The 18,048-nt window shown below is 38.2% G+C and overlaps 1 protein-coding gene across 6 annotated transcripts in view; it reads left to right on the top strand.

Moving 5' to 3' along the window:
• The window catches only part of ACTN1 (actinin alpha 1), a 122,019-nt gene that overhangs the window by 88,817 nt on the left and 15,154 nt on the right, over positions 1–18,048 (top strand). For all 6 annotated transcript variants that reach the window (XM_060762133.2, XM_060762113.2, XM_060762093.2 and 3 more), the window contains exons 9-15: positions 5,835–5,927; positions 7,410–7,640; positions 8,984–9,131; positions 11,509–11,659; positions 13,222–13,330; positions 14,026–14,166; positions 17,528–17,710. In XM_060762133.2, coding sequence (XP_060618116.1) covers positions 5,835–5,927; positions 7,410–7,640; positions 8,984–9,131; positions 11,509–11,659; positions 13,222–13,330; positions 14,026–14,166; positions 17,528–17,710 — 1,056 coding nt within the window. The remainder of the gene's footprint in view (positions 1–5,834; positions 5,928–7,409; positions 7,641–8,983; positions 9,132–11,508; positions 11,660–13,221; positions 13,331–14,025; positions 14,167–17,527; positions 17,711–18,048) is intronic.

Raw genomic sequence — 18,048 nt, 5'->3', positions numbered from 1 at the left:
ATTTGAATGCTCCCTCCTGGGAAGTGCTTTGTTAGGCTAACACTTTTTAGGACCCCTTAGAAATGCCCAATTATTTCAGAGAGAAAATACAGGGTTAAACCACTGCTGGCAGTTTTAATCTGTTGAGGGTGTTTAAAAAGCTCTAGATGTTCCTACTAGCTGCAAAAATTAATGTAGTACTAGATGGTCCAAGTTACATGTGTGGCCTATTTTATTCTGCTAAAACCTGTCTCCCACACTCCACTCTTTTAGGGAGTGAAAGTCAAAGATAGTCTACAGATAGGGCCCTTCCACACAGCCATTTAACCCAGAATATCAAGGTAGAAAATCCCACAGTATCTGCTTTGAGTCCACACTGCCATATATTCCAGTTTGAAGCAGAAAATGTGGGATTTTTATTCAGCTGTGTTGAAGGGGCCTTAGATGCACCAGAAGCAAAAATTAAAGACGTCCCTCCAGAACTGCAAGTATTATCTCAAGCAATTTGACAGTTTATTCACACCATAATTAATTGCAGCAATAGTCGATACAGTGAAAGCAATCAAGTTGGCCCACTCATAACTGGCCGGCAAAGCCTAAGGCATGAAGGGGGGGGGGGTTTGAAGGCCCTCATAAAGAAGACTAGATTTGGTGGGGGCCTTTGACAGGGGCGGATCTGCACGCAGTTTAAGACTGCTCTTTCCCCCTGCTGTGCTCTTTACTTCAGCATGAGGTAGGAGGCAGGTTCCTAATGGGGAATTAGACCTTTCCCTCCTTGCTCCCCCCCTTTTCCAGATAGTAGGAGTCCCATTACTATGCCTATATATCTTGTTGCTTTCAACTCTTAAACATTTGAAAACATACATAAGAAATATAATGGGACAAGAAAGACTGATGGGACTTGCACTCTTGAGTGTCTACTGAAGTTTATCAATGGAGCCTGATTTATGTCAAAGTGTATTCACACAGTTTTCAAGTGTTTCCAACAGACGCTGTGGTATACTTTTGTGACTATAAATTATCAATTAATAATCATTTTCACTTATTTTAAGACTTGAAACTTTGTAACTAAAATAGAAAATTGATTTAATTAAGTCTATATAAAATATAGAATGAACCATACTATTTTAAATTATTTTGTGTTATGGAACTACTTTTCATGATTCACTCCCCCCACCCCACCCCCAATTTTTTTTCTGGCTATGGTCCTGTACCCATAGTCTTTTTTTTTGCAAGTGGAAAAAGTAGCTATGGAATAAAACTGATCTGAGACAAAATGAAAAGGGGACAAGTAAGAAAACCCACTAGGCCAGTGGTTCTCAGTCTGTGGATCCCCAGATGTTTTGGCCTTCAACTCCCAGAAATCCTTACAGCTGGTAAGGCCAAACAGTTACTCCAGATTGTGGTTTCTGCAGCTGCATTTTATTTATAACTATGTTTGAAAGAAGCTATGCATGACTGAGCATCATATGTAGTTCAGTCCTCAAACCTGCATCCCCATAAATAAACAGGAGGACTGGTTTCTATTGGTGGTATCTGTGCCACTATTTTTTGTGATCAGATAGGTAATTACCACTAGGTATTTATATAACTCTAAATCACATCACTTTCCAAATAAGTTGGACTACAACCCCCACCAGTGCCCATGCTGACCGGGTATCGTGGAGACTATAGTTTGACCACATTTCCAAAACAACAGTTTTTCCTGTTACCAGATTTGATTGAAATAGTCCCTATATTTAGTTCTTAGTTCTGTGTGTCCTCTTGTTGCCTCTCCATTTGTGCTCTTCCTCCACTAGAAATTCTGGCACTTTCTTTCCTCATGTCATTTGTGGTATGTTTTCACTCTTCCAGCTTTTTAAAAATTCATTCAGTCATGTCTCTGTGTCTTAGAGCTCCTCCTCCTTTGATATTTTTTACATGGATACAAAATATATTTCCCTTCTATTGATTCTAATTAAATGTTTGCATGCATGTTACAGAAATGTAGGGATGTAAACATGTGTTCGTCAGTCAGAATTGGCATTTATATCTGGATATAAGATGTAAATGAGAAATAATGTTTTAGTCCAAGCTTCTCAGCCTTTGGGCTAAGACCAATTTTAGTCCAAACTTCCCCAGTTGCATTATGTAGCTCAGTTCCAAGAATTGGGCATGTAGGTTGTTCAGACACTTCTTTGCCACACCAACCAATCATCTATAAAGTTCATTTATTTAAAAGACAAGTTTTTCTCCTTCTCATATGCAGTCACATTTAATAATATGAGTATGCATTTTTATTTCCCCAAATTTACCAAACCAAGCAGAAACAATGCAAAGTACATTAAAATTATTTTTGCTGGGTCCCAATTCATGCTTTATATAACTTGCCATCTTAGTTGCTGAAAAAGCAGCTTTCTTGTATTTCTCTTCTGCATCACGTAAGAAATGTGTGAATTGGACCTGATAATCTTTTTAAATAGTTCTAGAGCAGTGGGGCTCAACCTATGGGTCCCCAGATGTTTTGGCCTTCAACTCCCTGAAATCCTAACAGCTGGTAAACTGGTTGGGATTTCTGGGAGTTGAAGGCCAAAACACCTGGGGACCCACAGGTTGAGAACCACTGCACTAGGTGATATATTAGAGTTCAGTGTTTAGTCCCAATTTGAAAAACAACAAAAACACAAGCAATGGTAAATTGGACATTCTTTTTCCAGAGGGAATGGTTCTGAAACCATTTTACCAATTTGGTAACACTTAAACTTGAATTTGTGCAAAACTACACAGAGAGTGAGAAGTATTGCAAACTTTTTGTCAGAACATGTTGTGTTCTAGAATGGTACACAACTCTTTTGCATTCTGGCTGAGGATTAGTGCCATACGCAAAGTAATTAGCTCTATAAAACAATTGATGAAATATAAATTAGAATAACAGTCTCATCATGCCCAGGCCCTGCGTTGTAAATATTTACTCATGAACTCATCACTAAATATTATATTCAGAAAAAAGCAGAGCCATCAATGCTTTATTATTGATTTTTCAGAGCACATTCCCACTTTTTGTTAAAACCAAAATGAACAATTTCTGAATGTGTCAAATTAGCAACTGAAAATGCTGTTTTCATTTAGTTCACTTATTTTCAAAGTACATTCACCAATTTTTTACAGTAGGGTTCCCTCCAGCTCAACATTTTTAAAAGTATTGAGTGAAACTTATGTCAAGTGCAACTAGGCAATTTGTACTTAAATTAATAATTCCACCTTCATTCTATTGAATGCTAATTGTAACCTGAATATGAAAATTACCGATTGTGTTCTGTAAATAGCTAGCAACCAGGCTGTTACAAACATTGGTCTGTTTTATAACTGAAACAAGTAATTGGAGTGAGAATAAGTTATTAATTATTTAGGTATGTACCTAATTCTTATATGAAAGGAAGATTTTTAATGGATTTCCTTGTTGGCCACCTATGCCTTCATCACCTAGAAGGCAGGGCAGGGTTCTCTTCCCCTTTAAAGTTTGCCCAGAACTTTTTTTTCCTCCTGTTAGCCAGCTGTTCAAAGATCAGACTTCCAAATCTGTTCTCATCTCAGATCTTGGAAGAGTTAGTTTTTGGACTACAACTCTCAAAATCCTCCAGCTATCACGGGATTGTGATAGTTGTGTTCCACAAAACCAATTTTTCCAGTCTATGCCTCATGTAGACCAACTCGCAATTATGCTTTGCTACTTTCAGGTTCTTCCTTTTTCCTTGACAAGGGGACTTACTGTGATGTCACTCCATTTCTCATTCAGATTTCTCATTTCTGCTACCAGCCCTGATGAAAGGGAGGTCACACCATCAACTTTCTGCTTCTTTCATTCTTTTATACTGAGTCCTTCAAGGTACAGGGGCCTCCAGCCTGCTGTGATGCATATGTGACTGGTGTTTCCCCTTCATATGATTTGTATGTGTCTACTTGTGTATCTCTACACATATACTCGCTTTGGTCGATTTGCTTCCCCCTGCCCTCTTAACTGCTTCTAACTTTCCTAACACTAAAGTGCATGAGTGTTTTTATTAATTGATTGGTATAATAATGTGCTTTTAATACATTGTGGAAATGGATTGCTGGAAAAAACTTTATCGGTAGCTTTTTGATTCAGGTTCCGTTTGCTGTGGCTAGAACATCACCTATAATGAAGAAAAGACAGGTGTTTGTATTATATATAATAACAACTGCACTCACAGTCAGCATATAAAGTTGATCTAAGAGTCAAAGGAGATAGAGAGCCATGCCCAAGCTGAATTGTCTTACAGTTGTATTGAGATAAAGATGCAACACAATGCTGACTAAATCCGCAAAGCCACACTCTTTAGTCTTAATCAGTAGCTTCCAGCACTGTCTAGTAGCTTTTAGAAAAGCTTTTAGAGATCATAACCTTTTAGAGAAGAGTAAAAAACACGTTTGAGTAGAATTTTCTCAAGTGGTACACAACCAAATATAATTATGCAAGGTAATTGGCTCCAGTTGTTAGACTGAGTGACCTGTTGTCTCTGATCTGCTAGAAAACAGAGAACATGCCAGTGCATAAAAATAGCAGTTCTTCAGCAGTATTTCCATGGGGAAAAAAACCTGGTAATGCAGAATTTGGAACAATTGTTTTTTGGATTGCAACATCCATAATCAGAGCAGCCATACAGAGTTGTAGATCCAAACAGTATGTTTTTCAAGCTCTTTTAAAATATACCCTAAATGGATTTGGCTGGCAAGGTTGTTTTATCCATTTTCAAAGTTGTCATGGGAGGAGGAAACCTTTCACAATTATTCCACCATGGCAGTACACTAAAGCTCTCTAACTGAGAATTTAGGTACCCTCTCTAGGGTACAGCCACAGTATCAAAAGAAAGCAATCTAGATTGATGGCTTTGAACATTTGGATATGCATGCAATTGAGATCAACAACTCAATTCTTTTTTCTAGAGACAATTTACCTTTGGTGTATTGTGACTCCTTGGATTACTCAGAAATTGAGGAGGAAGTTTAACTTCAAACAAACTGAGAAATGTAGATCATTTAAACAAATTATATTGGATTTTACAAGTAGTTATTGGGCTCTCAGAAATGATCAGGATTTGCCCTGACAACTTCAATTGTCACCTCTCTCCTGATCTTTGCTAGCACAGCATGGACTACAACTCTTGAAAATCCCATCAATTGCAGCCAATGATCATACTAGCTGGAGAATTATAAGAGCTGTAGTCAATTTCCCAAGATCTGGCTATTATAATAAGGCTATGCAATTGGTTCAATAGATTTAGAGTAGAGGTGGGGAACCTAGAGTTCTTTCAAATGTTACCCAGAGTAACTCATTATCATCCATGACTATTATCTATAGAACTTGCAGACCAGCAGCATTCCTCACTCCTGAAATTCCCACGCTGTGTCTGTCAGCCTGAGAAGCAAAAGGCAATACTGACAGCAAGTAACGTTTTAGATTAGCAATAGTGTCTTTGAGAGCCAATGTAATATACTGGTGAGTGTTGAATTAGGACTCGGGGAGACAGGGGTTCAAATCCTCACTCAGCCAAGGGTAGCCTTGGATAAGTCACACTCTCTCAGGTCACATTTACACTATCATATAATCCAGTTCAAAGCAGTTAATTATCTGAAGACAATAGCCATCTCTCTGAGCAAATAATTCCAAGACAACACTGTGATAGCGTCACCTTAGGGTTGTCATAAGTCAGAAATGACTTGAAGGTATGCAACAAAAATATTCCCTTAGTGGAGAAGGAAGCCCAGCTTTTTCTAATAGAGAAGAATCTAAATGGGCCATCTGCAGCAATTCTATATATGTATATATTTCCTTTTGCCTTTGTGTCTTTTGACAGGCGGAAACAGCAGCCAATCGTATCTGCAAAGTGCTGGCAGTTAATCAAGAGAATGAGCAACTAATGGAAGATTATGAGAAGTTGGCCAGTGATGTGAGTTTTCCTGATTTCAATTTCTTGACAAGGCTACATGGAAATAGAAAGTTATCCATCCCACATTCAGCATGTCTCCTATCAGGACAAAGTAAAAGATATTTTGAAACATACAGTGGCATCTCTTCTTAAATTGACAAGATCTATTGTTTGCAGATGATAGTGTAAGAACAGTGTCTTACAATTCTTCTAATAATTTATTTAGATTAGATATATATATAATTGGGCTATTTATTGCTGAGACTAAGGAAACAGACAGTTATATATAAGTAAAATAAATTGACCACTGTGAGGAATTTATCACTTAGGCTATAAGGAACGAGGCATTAATTGCTGGCTAAATAAATATCGTGGAAGTTGCAAATAATAGAGTCATCATTTTTAATGACCAAAACAAACTTTTAAAATTAATTGCCATGCTGCTGGAGAAAGTGCCCGGAGAAAACATGTACTTAATAAAGGCATGGGTTTTTGTTTGTTTTTGGTGACAGCAGAAGTACTTGTCAAAGGCTTTCATGGCCAGAATCACTGGGTTGTTGTAGGTTTTTTGGGCTATATGGCCTTGTTCTAGAAGCATTCTCTCCTGACATTTTACTTGCATCTATGGCAGGCATCCTCAGAGGTTGTGAGAATGCTTGCCATAGATGCAGGTAAAACGTCAGGAGAGAATGCTTCTAGAACATGGCCATATATCCCAAAAAACCTACAACAACCCAGCAGAAGAACTCCAGCAACAAGGGCTGGAACATTATGTAATCTTACAAAAGGCAATCCTTGATACTGACCTGTTCCAAACTGTAGGGACAAAAATTAATTCAAAGCATGTTTTAAAAATACCGTTCAACTTACCTAACACTTGAAAACTTAATTGTCTATTTATTTATTATTGAATTTATACTTTGCCTTTCTCCTAAGTTGGATTCACAGTGGCATCCAAGATACCTTTATATCTTACATGCGACTCTACGTCTATATGTGTTTGTTAATGTAAATGGTTCTAATCCATTTACTATCTTCCAAACAAAGTAGACAAATGAAGCAATAGACATTTCATAAGTGTTAGTTCAACTATTCAGAAGCTGATTTAATGGATTTGTTCTAGTTTGGATTAAGCAATGAGATTTAGGCCTATATTTGCATATTCATATGTGCAAAACGTGGTGTAGTGGTTTGAGCTTTGAACTGTGACTGGAGAGCAACTTTTGAACCCCAGCTCAGCCTTTCAAAACCACTGGAAGACCTTGGAGAGGTCATAGCCTCTCAGCCTCAAAAAAGGGCAAAGAAACACTCCTTCTAAACAAATCTTGCCAGGGAGACCCCATGATAGGGTTGCCATAAGTTGGCTTTTGAGTTGCTATGAGTTAGAAATGGGTTGAAGGTATGCAACAGCAATAATACATTGCCGAGCTGTATAGCTAATGCTACTTTTCCTCCTTAAGTTGTATAAATATTTCCACCTTTTTTCCTCTTCGGCATTTACAGCTGTTGGAGTGGATCCGTCGCACTATTCCTTGGCTGGAGAATCGGGTACCAGAGAACACCATGCAAGCCATGCAGCAAAAACTAGAGGATTTCCGGGATTACCGCCGCCTTCACAAGCCTCCCAAAGTCCAAGAGAAGTGCCAGCTGGAAATCAACTTCAACACCCTGCAAACTAAGCTGCGACTTAGCAACAGGCCTGCCTTTATGCCTTCTGAAGGGAAAATGGTCTCGGTGAGTGTGTTAGGTTCTTGGATTCGGTGCAAATTTACATGATTTTCTAGACATTACAGCTGCTTAGTTACAGCTGCTATTTTCAGTTAAATTGAAAACCATTATTAGTGTCCAGTACTGTAAAGTCAGTGGAATTCCTCATTGCATCCTCTGAGTTATCCCAATTCAAACTTTGAGCTTGAATTTGAGCCAGTTTCTTATCCTTTCTAATCATGCACACACTACTATAAAACATTGATGTTAAAGAGGCGCTACAGTGATTCGTCTATGTTCTTTATTTATGTCACATTATCGGTGTTGACAGTGCTGTACAAAAATAATAATATACATCTCTGTCAAAGGCATAAATTACAATTAAGAGTGAAATATCTGGGAAGAAGGCAGATAATCCAAAGAGGAGAAACAAATAGTTCAGATAATGTTTATAGTCTGATGTTCATAATCATGACATTTGAAAGAGTAAAATTAAAGTGGAATTCTAATGGCTTTTAATCACCATTATTGAATTCCGTTAGTGAAGGAGCAGTTCTGCAGATATTTTGGGGAACAGTTCCAAAGATATGGAGCGGCAAGAGAGAAGGGACAAAGCCAAGACGGGGGGGGGGGGGGGAATCACATTCCAGGAACTAAGATATCAGTGATAGCAGCAATAAGGAACCACTTTGGTGTAGTGGTTTGAGCTTTGGACTATAACTCTGGAGGCTATGGTTCAAACCCTTTCAGCCCATGAAACCTGCTGAGTGAGCTTGAGCAAATCACACACTCTCAGCCTCAGAGCAAAGCAATGAATCATCTCTTCTGAACAAATCTTGGTAAGAAAACTCTCTGATAGGTCTCCCTTAAAATCATGATAGGTCAGAAATAATTTGAAAGTACACAACAAAATAAAAGTAGCATCAGTAGCAAAAATGAAAAATGCTTACCAATAGATATATGACTGGTTACTGGAGTACTACTGCATCAGGGGGGAAAATTGGAGGACAATCAGTGACCATGATACTAGGGGAAGCCTATTCTCTGAATCATCTCAAGAGGCGGTCATTCTTTGTATAAATTTAGGTAAAGAGGGGAAAGTGTAATGTATTTTCCAATTTTTATAAGGGAGATCCTTTGGCCCGCCAGGTATTTTTCACTTAAATTCTCCAAAGCTCCATTTACATTGTGAGGCTTGTAGTTCAAGACATCAGGAAGGTTACAGACATACTGTTCATAGTTCTTTGTGGTGTAAGATGCTGTTCATTAATACAGGCTGATCAACACAGAAAATGAGGATTCAGAATTATTTCAGTTTTGAACTCCTATCCTTTTCTGATAGTGTTGTGCTTCTGCTTTGATTGCTACAGGATATAAATAATGCATGGGGCTGCCTGGAACAGGCTGAGAAGGGCTTTGAAGAATGGCTTTTGAATGACATTAGAAGACTAGAACGGCTGGATCACCTGGCGGAGAAGTTCCGGCAAAAAGCTTGCATTCATGAATCTTGGACAGAAGGTAAATATTTCCCATTGGCAGGTCTAATTTTTCTTTGTGGTGTACTGAAATGAATGTTATTGTCAGAAAAAGAATTTTATGAGCAATCTATTGGCCATGATTATCACACTCGGGGGGGGGGGTGGAGTATGTGTTTTGATGTATGTGTGTATCATCATGACTCTTATCTCTCTCTCTCTTCCTACTTCTTTTTTTCCTTCTCCTAGTATGACACTCAAGGCCAATAGATTGCTCATAAAATTCTATTTCTGATTATAAAATCTATATATAGAGAGAGCAGATGCAGAACATATGTCAGTACATTTTCCTGCATAATGATATATAATCATTATAATTCAAATAATTGGACCAGATTCACAGACAGATAGCAAGGCACTAAGTCATGCATTAAAAATGAACAAAGCTATAATGTACTCATTATGGTGGTTACTGAAGGCAGATGTCAAGAATGCAGTTTTTCTGCTTCTTGGCAGGGGGTTGGACTGGATGGCCCACAAGGTCTCTTCCAACTCTATGACTCAAAGGAGTCATGAGCAATATCCATCTTATGGACTGCGGTCCATCTGAGAGACAGCAGGGAAGCAGTCCAATCCTATGTCCCTAGAGCTCCTATGACCAGATTGAGTCAGATGCAAGTATCTGACCAAAATGGAGAAGGTTTGGGAAACTCCATAACACGTTATATTGTGGTTTTTAAATTATACAATGCTTGATATTTTTTAATTGTGAATTTATATTGTCTTACATTTTAAATTGTTTTATTTTATTATAAAAGATATTATGTATTGTAAAATAAATAAATAAAAATTTGGCGAGATATTACAAAAAATTCTCTTTTGTAATACCAGCTCGATACACTGCTTGAAAGGTGGGAAAGGTTCTTGAAAAGAACATGGATTAGTCATTTGTAGCATAAAGATACTGCCTTTAAATTTGCTTCATAACACAGATTGAGTTTCCCTTATGTAGAATTCTGAAATCCAAAAATACTCCAAAAGCCATAATTGTCCATAAGGGTGACTGAGATAACGACACTTTAGCTCTCGAACTATACTTCACGCAAAAGATTATTTCAAATGTATAAAATTACCTACAGACTATGGGTACAAGGTGTATATGAGACATATATGAATTTCAGGTTTGGACTTGGATTCATGTTAAGACTGGTTCTACACTGACCATATAATACAGTTTGAACTGCATTATATAGTTTTACATTGGAATTCTGTTCAGTGTAGTTCAAACTGTGTTGTATGGTTTGTGTAGAACCAGCCTGATTATATAATGTAAAGGGAGAGGTTTCCCCTGACATTAAGTCTAGTCGTGTCTGACTCGGGGGTGGGTGGGTGGGTGCTCATCTCCATTTCTAAGCTAAAGAGCTGCCGTTGTCTGTAGACACCTCCATGACCATGTTGTCAGCATGACTGTATGGAGTGCCGTTACCTTCCTGCAGAAGCGATACCTATTGATCTACTCACACCACTCCCTGGATTCAAATTGCCAACCTTTTGGTCAGCAAGTTCAGCAGCTCAGCAGTTTAACCCACTGTGCCATCAGGGGGCCTGGTTTATATATGTATATAGATTATATATGTAAATACAGGTGTTCTAAAATCCAAAAAAAACCTTGAAAACATTTCTGGTCCCAGGCATTTTGGGTGAGGGACACACAACCTTATCAAACTTGTTTGTTCAGAGCAATAATTATAATTATAATTATAATTTTATTTCTTACCCACCTCTTCTTATAGCTTGAGGCAGGTTACAAAACAATTAAAATACATAAACAAGGCAAAAAACACTACAAATACACACACTAAAACACGCCTCCATAAAAGTTACATACCAAAACATATCTCTATGAAATACATATTAAAACAGACAAAAACAGAGAATAAATAAAGAATTCATGTTTATGTTTAAAGACTGTCTGGGTAGGCCTGCTGGAAGAGGCAGGTCTTCACTTGTGTCTTAAATTCTGACAGCTGTCGGAGCTCTACTGGCAGGTCTTTCCACAGTCTTGGGGCGGCCGATGAAAAGGTCCTCTGGGTGGTGGTTGCCATTCAGGTACTGGCTGGTTGGAGCAGACGCCCCACAGGAGACAGAAATGTGTGGGGCGGATTGTATGGGAGATCCTTTAGGTAACCTGAACCCAAACCATGTAGTAGTACAAATCACTCCACTAAAACATCATCTGTACAATAATTTAAAGCCTTGGAAATATTACTTTATTACTCCAAAGTAATATTTCTGGGGATTGTTTCTTCCTTCTACTCTCATAGTAACAAATAGTGGAATTCATGTCATGGAATGGTCTATATAAGCTCAATCAGTGTCTGCCTCTTGGCTCACTTGCTGTCTTTGGGGTCCCCCTGTAGGTAAAGAGGCCATGTTGCAGCAGAAGGACTATGAAACTGCCACACTCTCGGAGATCAAGGCCCTGCTAAAGAAACACGAAGCATTTGAGAGCGACCTCGCTGCTCACCAGGACCGTGTGGAACAGATTGCTGCTATTGCACAAGAACTCAAGTATGGCTTTGGTGGAGCTCGTGGACTTCCTTTAGGGGAGGGGGCATAACCAGCCAGTGGTGTTTCAGTAGTTAGTCAGACTTGTGATCCTGTTTGGCTTAAATCCCAGCAACTATAGTTCCCAAATGTCAAGATCTATTTTCACCAAACTCCACCACTGTTCACGTTTGGCCATATTGAGCATTCATGCCAAGTTTGGTCCAGATTGGTCATTGTTTGAGTCCACTGTGCTCTCTGGATATCAGTGAACTACAACTCCAAAACTCAATGCCCATCAAATCTTTCCAGTATTTTCTATTAGTAATGGGAGTTCTGTATGCCAAGTTTAGTTCAATTTAGTTCAATTAGTTGGGGGTCACCACAACATGAGGATCTGTATTAAGGGGTCGCAGCATTAGGAAGGTTGAGAACCACTGTTCTAGAAGCATTATCTCCTGACGTTTCACCTGCATCTGTGGCAGGCATCCTCAGAAGTTGTGAGGTCATGCAGACACCTCACAACCTCTGAGGATGCCTGCCATAGATGCAGGGGAAATATCAGGAGATAATGCTGCTAGAACATGACCATACAGCCTAAAAAACCTACAACAACCCATTCTTCTACATTGGCTATCCTGGCAAGAACTGCTGCGATTTGTCATTCGGCAACATGTGCTAGCTTTAGCCTATAAAGCCCTAAACGGTTCCGGCCCAACTTACCTATCTGAACGTGTCTCCTCTTACGAACCTAAAATTGAATGACCAAAACAAACTTATTCCACAGAGCATCATTATTTTGAGGAATTCACTATCTCAGTAATTCCTGGTGGCTGTTCTTTTTGACGGCTGGATGACTTTGAAAGAGGATTATCTTCCTCCGCATAAGATAAATCTATCAACAGATGACTGGCAAGAAACAGAATCAGAGAGTCAAAAATTTACTTTGAGGAGACTCCAGTTCCCAGAATTCCCCCGCCAGCATGGCTACTGGACATGGTGGCTGGGGAAATCTGAGAGCTGTAATCAAAAATATATTTTTTATATTCTGATCAGAATAGACAAAGAGAAAGAGCACTTCATCCCACTGTGCCTCGTTAAATTTGTGAAATTTCTACTCTTCGAAAATGGTAAGGCATGCTGGTTTTCATGCCTTTAAAGGGGGATTGTTTTTCTCTACAGAGAATAAATTTATCAGCAACATAGTGGCACACAAGCAAAGCACTTCTTAGAAACCTGTTTTGGGAGGAAAGGGGAGAGAGTAGAAATCTGCTGCCTTCAAGTCCCAACTGACTTGTGTTGGGAACAGGATGGCAGGCTAAGTGGACTTTTGATCTGATCCAGCAATGTTTTTTGTAATTTCAATTATTTGTACCAATTCTTGCCAACCTGGAGCTTTCCAGGTTTGTTGGTCTGCCATAAATTGACCATGCTAGCTGTGGGGTTGGTGTTAATGAATTGCAGTCTGACATGGCTGGAGAGCATCAAATTGGGGAAAGTCAATTTACACTGTTCTATGGGGACATTTGAATTAACAGACTCCAGTTCATCTGCCTGTTAATTTCTTTCTAATTTGTTTTTGCTAGTGAGCTGGACTATTATGATTCACCAAGTGTCAATGCCAGATGTCAGAAAATATGTGACCAGTGGGATAACCTTGGAGCGCTGACCCAGAAACGACGAGAAGCATTGGAGGTGAGAGACACTTGTCCCTCAAATGTATTTTCCCCTGTGGTAGGTTTAGTTTTGCTCTTAACACCTACTGCCTTTTCAGTCTTTAAGACTGATTATTTTTCTAATGGTCCTCACTATATATATTTAAACTGATTTCTATATAAACAATATTGAATTTTTTTTATAAATGCCAGGGAAGAACCGTTCCAGATTATGATGCATATTGCTAATTTATTTATTATTTTAATATCCCATCCTTCTTACAAGGAGTTGAGAGTGGTGTGTATGGTTTTTGCAGGACATCCTGCAGCACATTTTACTATAGTTTTTCAATAAATATCTCATAGAGTCTTAATTAAACATTAGTTGAACTGTGGCAGCCACAAAAATGAAGTTTCTGGAGTATAACAACTACTTTCAAAGTTAAGTACTGCACAATTAAACAGGAAATAGTACTTTCAAATCAAGAACAGATTTTTTTTTCAAATTTTGTTACATTGTGTAAGAAGAACCACTTGAGAAAAGGAATTTGTAATGTTTTGAATGCCAAAAGTTATCCTTTCAAAACGTTAAAACAGCAAGTCAGATAGGCTCAAAAGCCAAAAAAAGGAAGGAAGGGTTTAAGATAATGAATTGTTTTAAAAGGCATTATACAAATTGAAAACAATCCGTGTATGATGTTTACATGCCTTTCTGATTTTGTGGGGATTTCATAGAGAACAGAAAAACTCCTGGAGACAATTGACCAGTTGTACCTAGAATATGCCAAGCGTGCAGCCCCTTTCAATAACTGGATGGAGGGGGCCATGGAAGATCTTCAGGACACCTTCATAGTCCATACCATTGAGGAGATCCAGGTAAATATAGTCTCACTCTCGCTGGATTAGCCATCCCTGTCTTATTTATTTATTATTATTTATTTATTTTATTTACAGTTTTTATATTCCGCCCTTCTCACCCCGCAGGGGATTCAGGGCGGATTACAGTATACACTAGGCTTGGGCGGTTTCGTTCGTTAATTTCGTAATTCGTTATTAATTCGTATTTAAATTAGCTTACGATCCAATATTGAGCCATGCAGGACTACTGTGAGGAATAATTAAAAATCGAAACAATTTTTCCAATTTATTTCGTATTGTTTCGTAATTGTTTCGTAATTGGTTCAAAATTGTTTCAAAATTGTTTCGTAATTATTTCCATATGTCTGGTGCAAGTTTTATAGTTGTTGTTTGTTTTATCAGTGATAAAAAATAAATTATCACACCAACAGTCAACAACAGAGGGAGAGGGAAGCTTCAGAAGTTCCCCCTGTCCCATTTGGAGGGTTTTTTTAGCATATTGCGCAATCGTGTCCGCCATTAACAAATCGATTCATAATTTTACGAAATTTCGAAAATTTCGAAAATTTTAAAAGGAAAATTACGGAATTCTTTAAAAAAACGAAATGCGATGGACCCCTAAAAACGAAACGAGTTTAGAAACAAATTTTTCCGTTGTTACCCAATCCTAGTATACACATATATGGCAAACATTCAATGCCAGTTTAACAGACAACAAATACAGACAATACACAGAGGCTATTTAACTTTTTTTCTGGCCGCCAGGGGAGCTGCTGCTTTCATCGTCCATCAGCGACACTGATGAAGTTCTTCCACATTCCACATCCTGGAGTTTTCTTTATGGCCTCATAAATTAGTTAATTTCGCCTCCCACACAAGGCGGTACCTTATTTTCCTACTTGACAGATGCAACTGTCTTTCGGGTTGCAAAGGTCGACAACAGGCTACACAATGGCTGGACACCCACGCCAGCCCGGGCTGGCTTCAAACTCATGACTTTTTGGTCAGAGTGATCTTAATGCAGCTGACACTCCCGCTGCCACTTGAGGAAACTTGAGGGAATTATTTTTGGGAACTACAACTTCTATAATCCATCAAACCAGCAAGAAAGTGCCAGAATGTCTCAGCCAGCTAACTTTTAGTTTTATCCTTCCTATGATGCTTAAACATCAGGTGATTTAAGAACTACTTATCACTGTATAACCTATCCTTTTCCAAAACCAACAAGTGTCCATAAAATGGATGTATTTTGCCTGTCCCTTTGAGGGTATACATTCTCTGAATGACTAATCAGTGGCTTATATCAGCCTTTCTACACCAAATCATGTGTCACCAAAGGTAGGTTCCACCTTATCCATTCATCCCAGGCCTCAGAAAGAATTAATTACAAGAAACAGCATGAGCTGCTAATTTTTTAATGCCTTTATCTTTATCTTTAAGTTTATTTTTAGGTTTATAAATATAAAACCGTACTAATAATTTTGAATAATGTTGCTATCACTTGAATATGTTTTCAGGAAGTTTTGGAGGGATTACATGTAAATTTATCCTTGGAAAAATGATTAATTTAAAAGCAATGCATTGTTAATGAGTCACATAATCCATCCCTCTTTTTAAACACCAGGTATGAGTGACAACAGCTGATTCATTCCCTTAAAAAATAATATCCAGAGTTTTGAGAAGACCTAGTGTTTGTGGATTGCTGCATGGACAGACCTCAATGAGTGGGTCATAGTCAGAACAGTCATGAGTGTTTGTTCATTGATATAAGCAGGAACTTAAAACCTCTTTCGAGAAACCATGTATATGCATGTCTAGTTTGACGTATTCTTGCGTTTTAATAGATACATCTAGCCTATTAGTCACAGATCTAGCATAAGCTTAACAGGACAAGGAGAATTGCGTATTTAGGAGAAGTATTACATAGTTCGTGCCTCTCAAGTGTAAAGAAATATAATTAAATACCATACTTGGAATCATAATATTTCTGATTTCTATATATGATAGTGAAAGCTGGACAGTGATGAAAACTGACATAAAGAAAATCAACTCAATCTTGTGCTAGAATAGTGTTCTGCAGATAACGTGCACATTAAAAGGAGAAATAAATGGATTTTAGTGCAAACAAAGCCTGAGCTCTCCCTAGAAGCCAAAATAACTAATCTGAGGCTGTCAAACTTTGGACGTATCATGAGACAACATGACTCATTGGAAAAGATGGCAATGCATGGTAAAGTGGAAGTGGTAAAATGAGGGCGATCTCAGTACAAGCAGATTGATTCAATCAAGGAAGTGATAGTCTTGAATTTACAAGATCTGAGCAGGCCAGTTGGTGATGATCTTGGAAGTTTCTCATTCAGAGAATTTCCATAAATCAAAATGGATGTGATGGCAGATAAGAACAGCATACCTCCTTACAGCAAGCGTTTGGCAGGCCCCAATAGGTTATTGGTAAGTTGTGGTTGCCCTGATTTAAGAACCTTGTTTGGCAAATTTGATAGATGTTGTTTAGTTTTTCCTAGAATAAATATGTGGGTAAGATGGGTTTAATAACATGCACACTGTATTAAAATTATTCTAAAAGGATTAGGAGCATTCTTTATCCCTACCCTTAACTAATGAATCAGCTTTCAAAAATATTTTAAAGAAGATCATTTTTTTTAAAAAAATGATATACTGTACATGTAATCCTTTGTTTAAACCTCCTCAATATATGCTTCAGCTGTCATATTGTGAAAAGCTTTATTTGCTACATCTTCCATTGTTCCAGCCCAGTTGTACAGATCTTTAAAATTCTGTTGAAAAGGCTGTTTTTTCTTGTGCTGCACACTGTTTGAGTCACTTGGCAATTCTGTTATGCAATGGCCATGCTGACTGAGAGAGTCTGGAGCTGCAGATCCAAAATATAATATACCCAAACTTTGTGTTACTGGCATCGCTTATTCCATACTGTTTGCATGCTATATGTATTATTGTGGGAACTGCATTCTTTCTTCAAAAGCAACAATATAAGTAGATAAATAGGTGCCGCTTTAGCGTAAAGGTAAAGGGTGCCCAGAAAAACATGCCAGCAAAAATCCAATCAGGAAAGGAATCCATGAATGACAGGCTCCTTGGTGTGGAAAATGAAACAACAGCACCTCCCCATGACCGAGTCGAGCACAGCCAGAGATGAAAAGAGGGAAGCCATGCCTCTATTTATGTATTGTCTGTCTCTGTCAATTGTATAAAGGCATTGAATGTTTGCCATATATGTACCCGTAATCCACTCTGAGTCCTCTTGGGGAGATAGAATGGAATATAAATAATGTATATTATTATTATTATTATTATTATTATTTCTTTTTTTCTTTATTCTCATTTTATCTGTTTCATTCAGGGACTGACCACAGCTCACGAACAATTCAAAGCAACCTTGCCAGATGCTGACAAGGAACGACAGGCCATCCTAGGGATCCATAATGAAGTGTCCAAAATTGTCCAGACCTACCACGTCAACATGGCAGGAACCAACCCCTACACCACCATCAATCCACAAGAAATCAACAGCAAATGGGACCATGTGAGTAGCATTTAAGATTTGGCCATTATTGGGTGGAAAAGCAAAATACATGGGAATCTAATTAGCAGTTTAGTCACATTCCTCAAGAGTAAACCTCTGATGTCAAAAGAAGGCTTATTACCAAGTAAGTAAGTGGCCATCGAATTGCAGCCTTAATATAAAATCTCCTTGGTTCAGGATACCAGGTTCACATGCAGTTACCACTTACCTCTTGCTTTGCAGACAAATGATTCAGAGCAGATTATAAACAATTCTGAACTGAGTTTTATTCTCAACCATTGTAAAATAACAGAGGCTTTCAAAATTGAGGATCATAAAAGCTTCTCTAAAATATGTGC

The sequence above is a fragment of the Anolis sagrei genome, chromosome 1 (genome assembly GCF_037176765.1).
Source record: "Anolis sagrei isolate rAnoSag1 chromosome 1, rAnoSag1.mat, whole genome shotgun sequence".
Classification (NCBI taxonomy): Eukaryota; Metazoa; Chordata; class Lepidosauria; order Squamata; family Dactyloidae; genus Anolis; species Anolis sagrei.
This window is presented reverse-complemented; position numbering and strand designations above follow the sequence as displayed.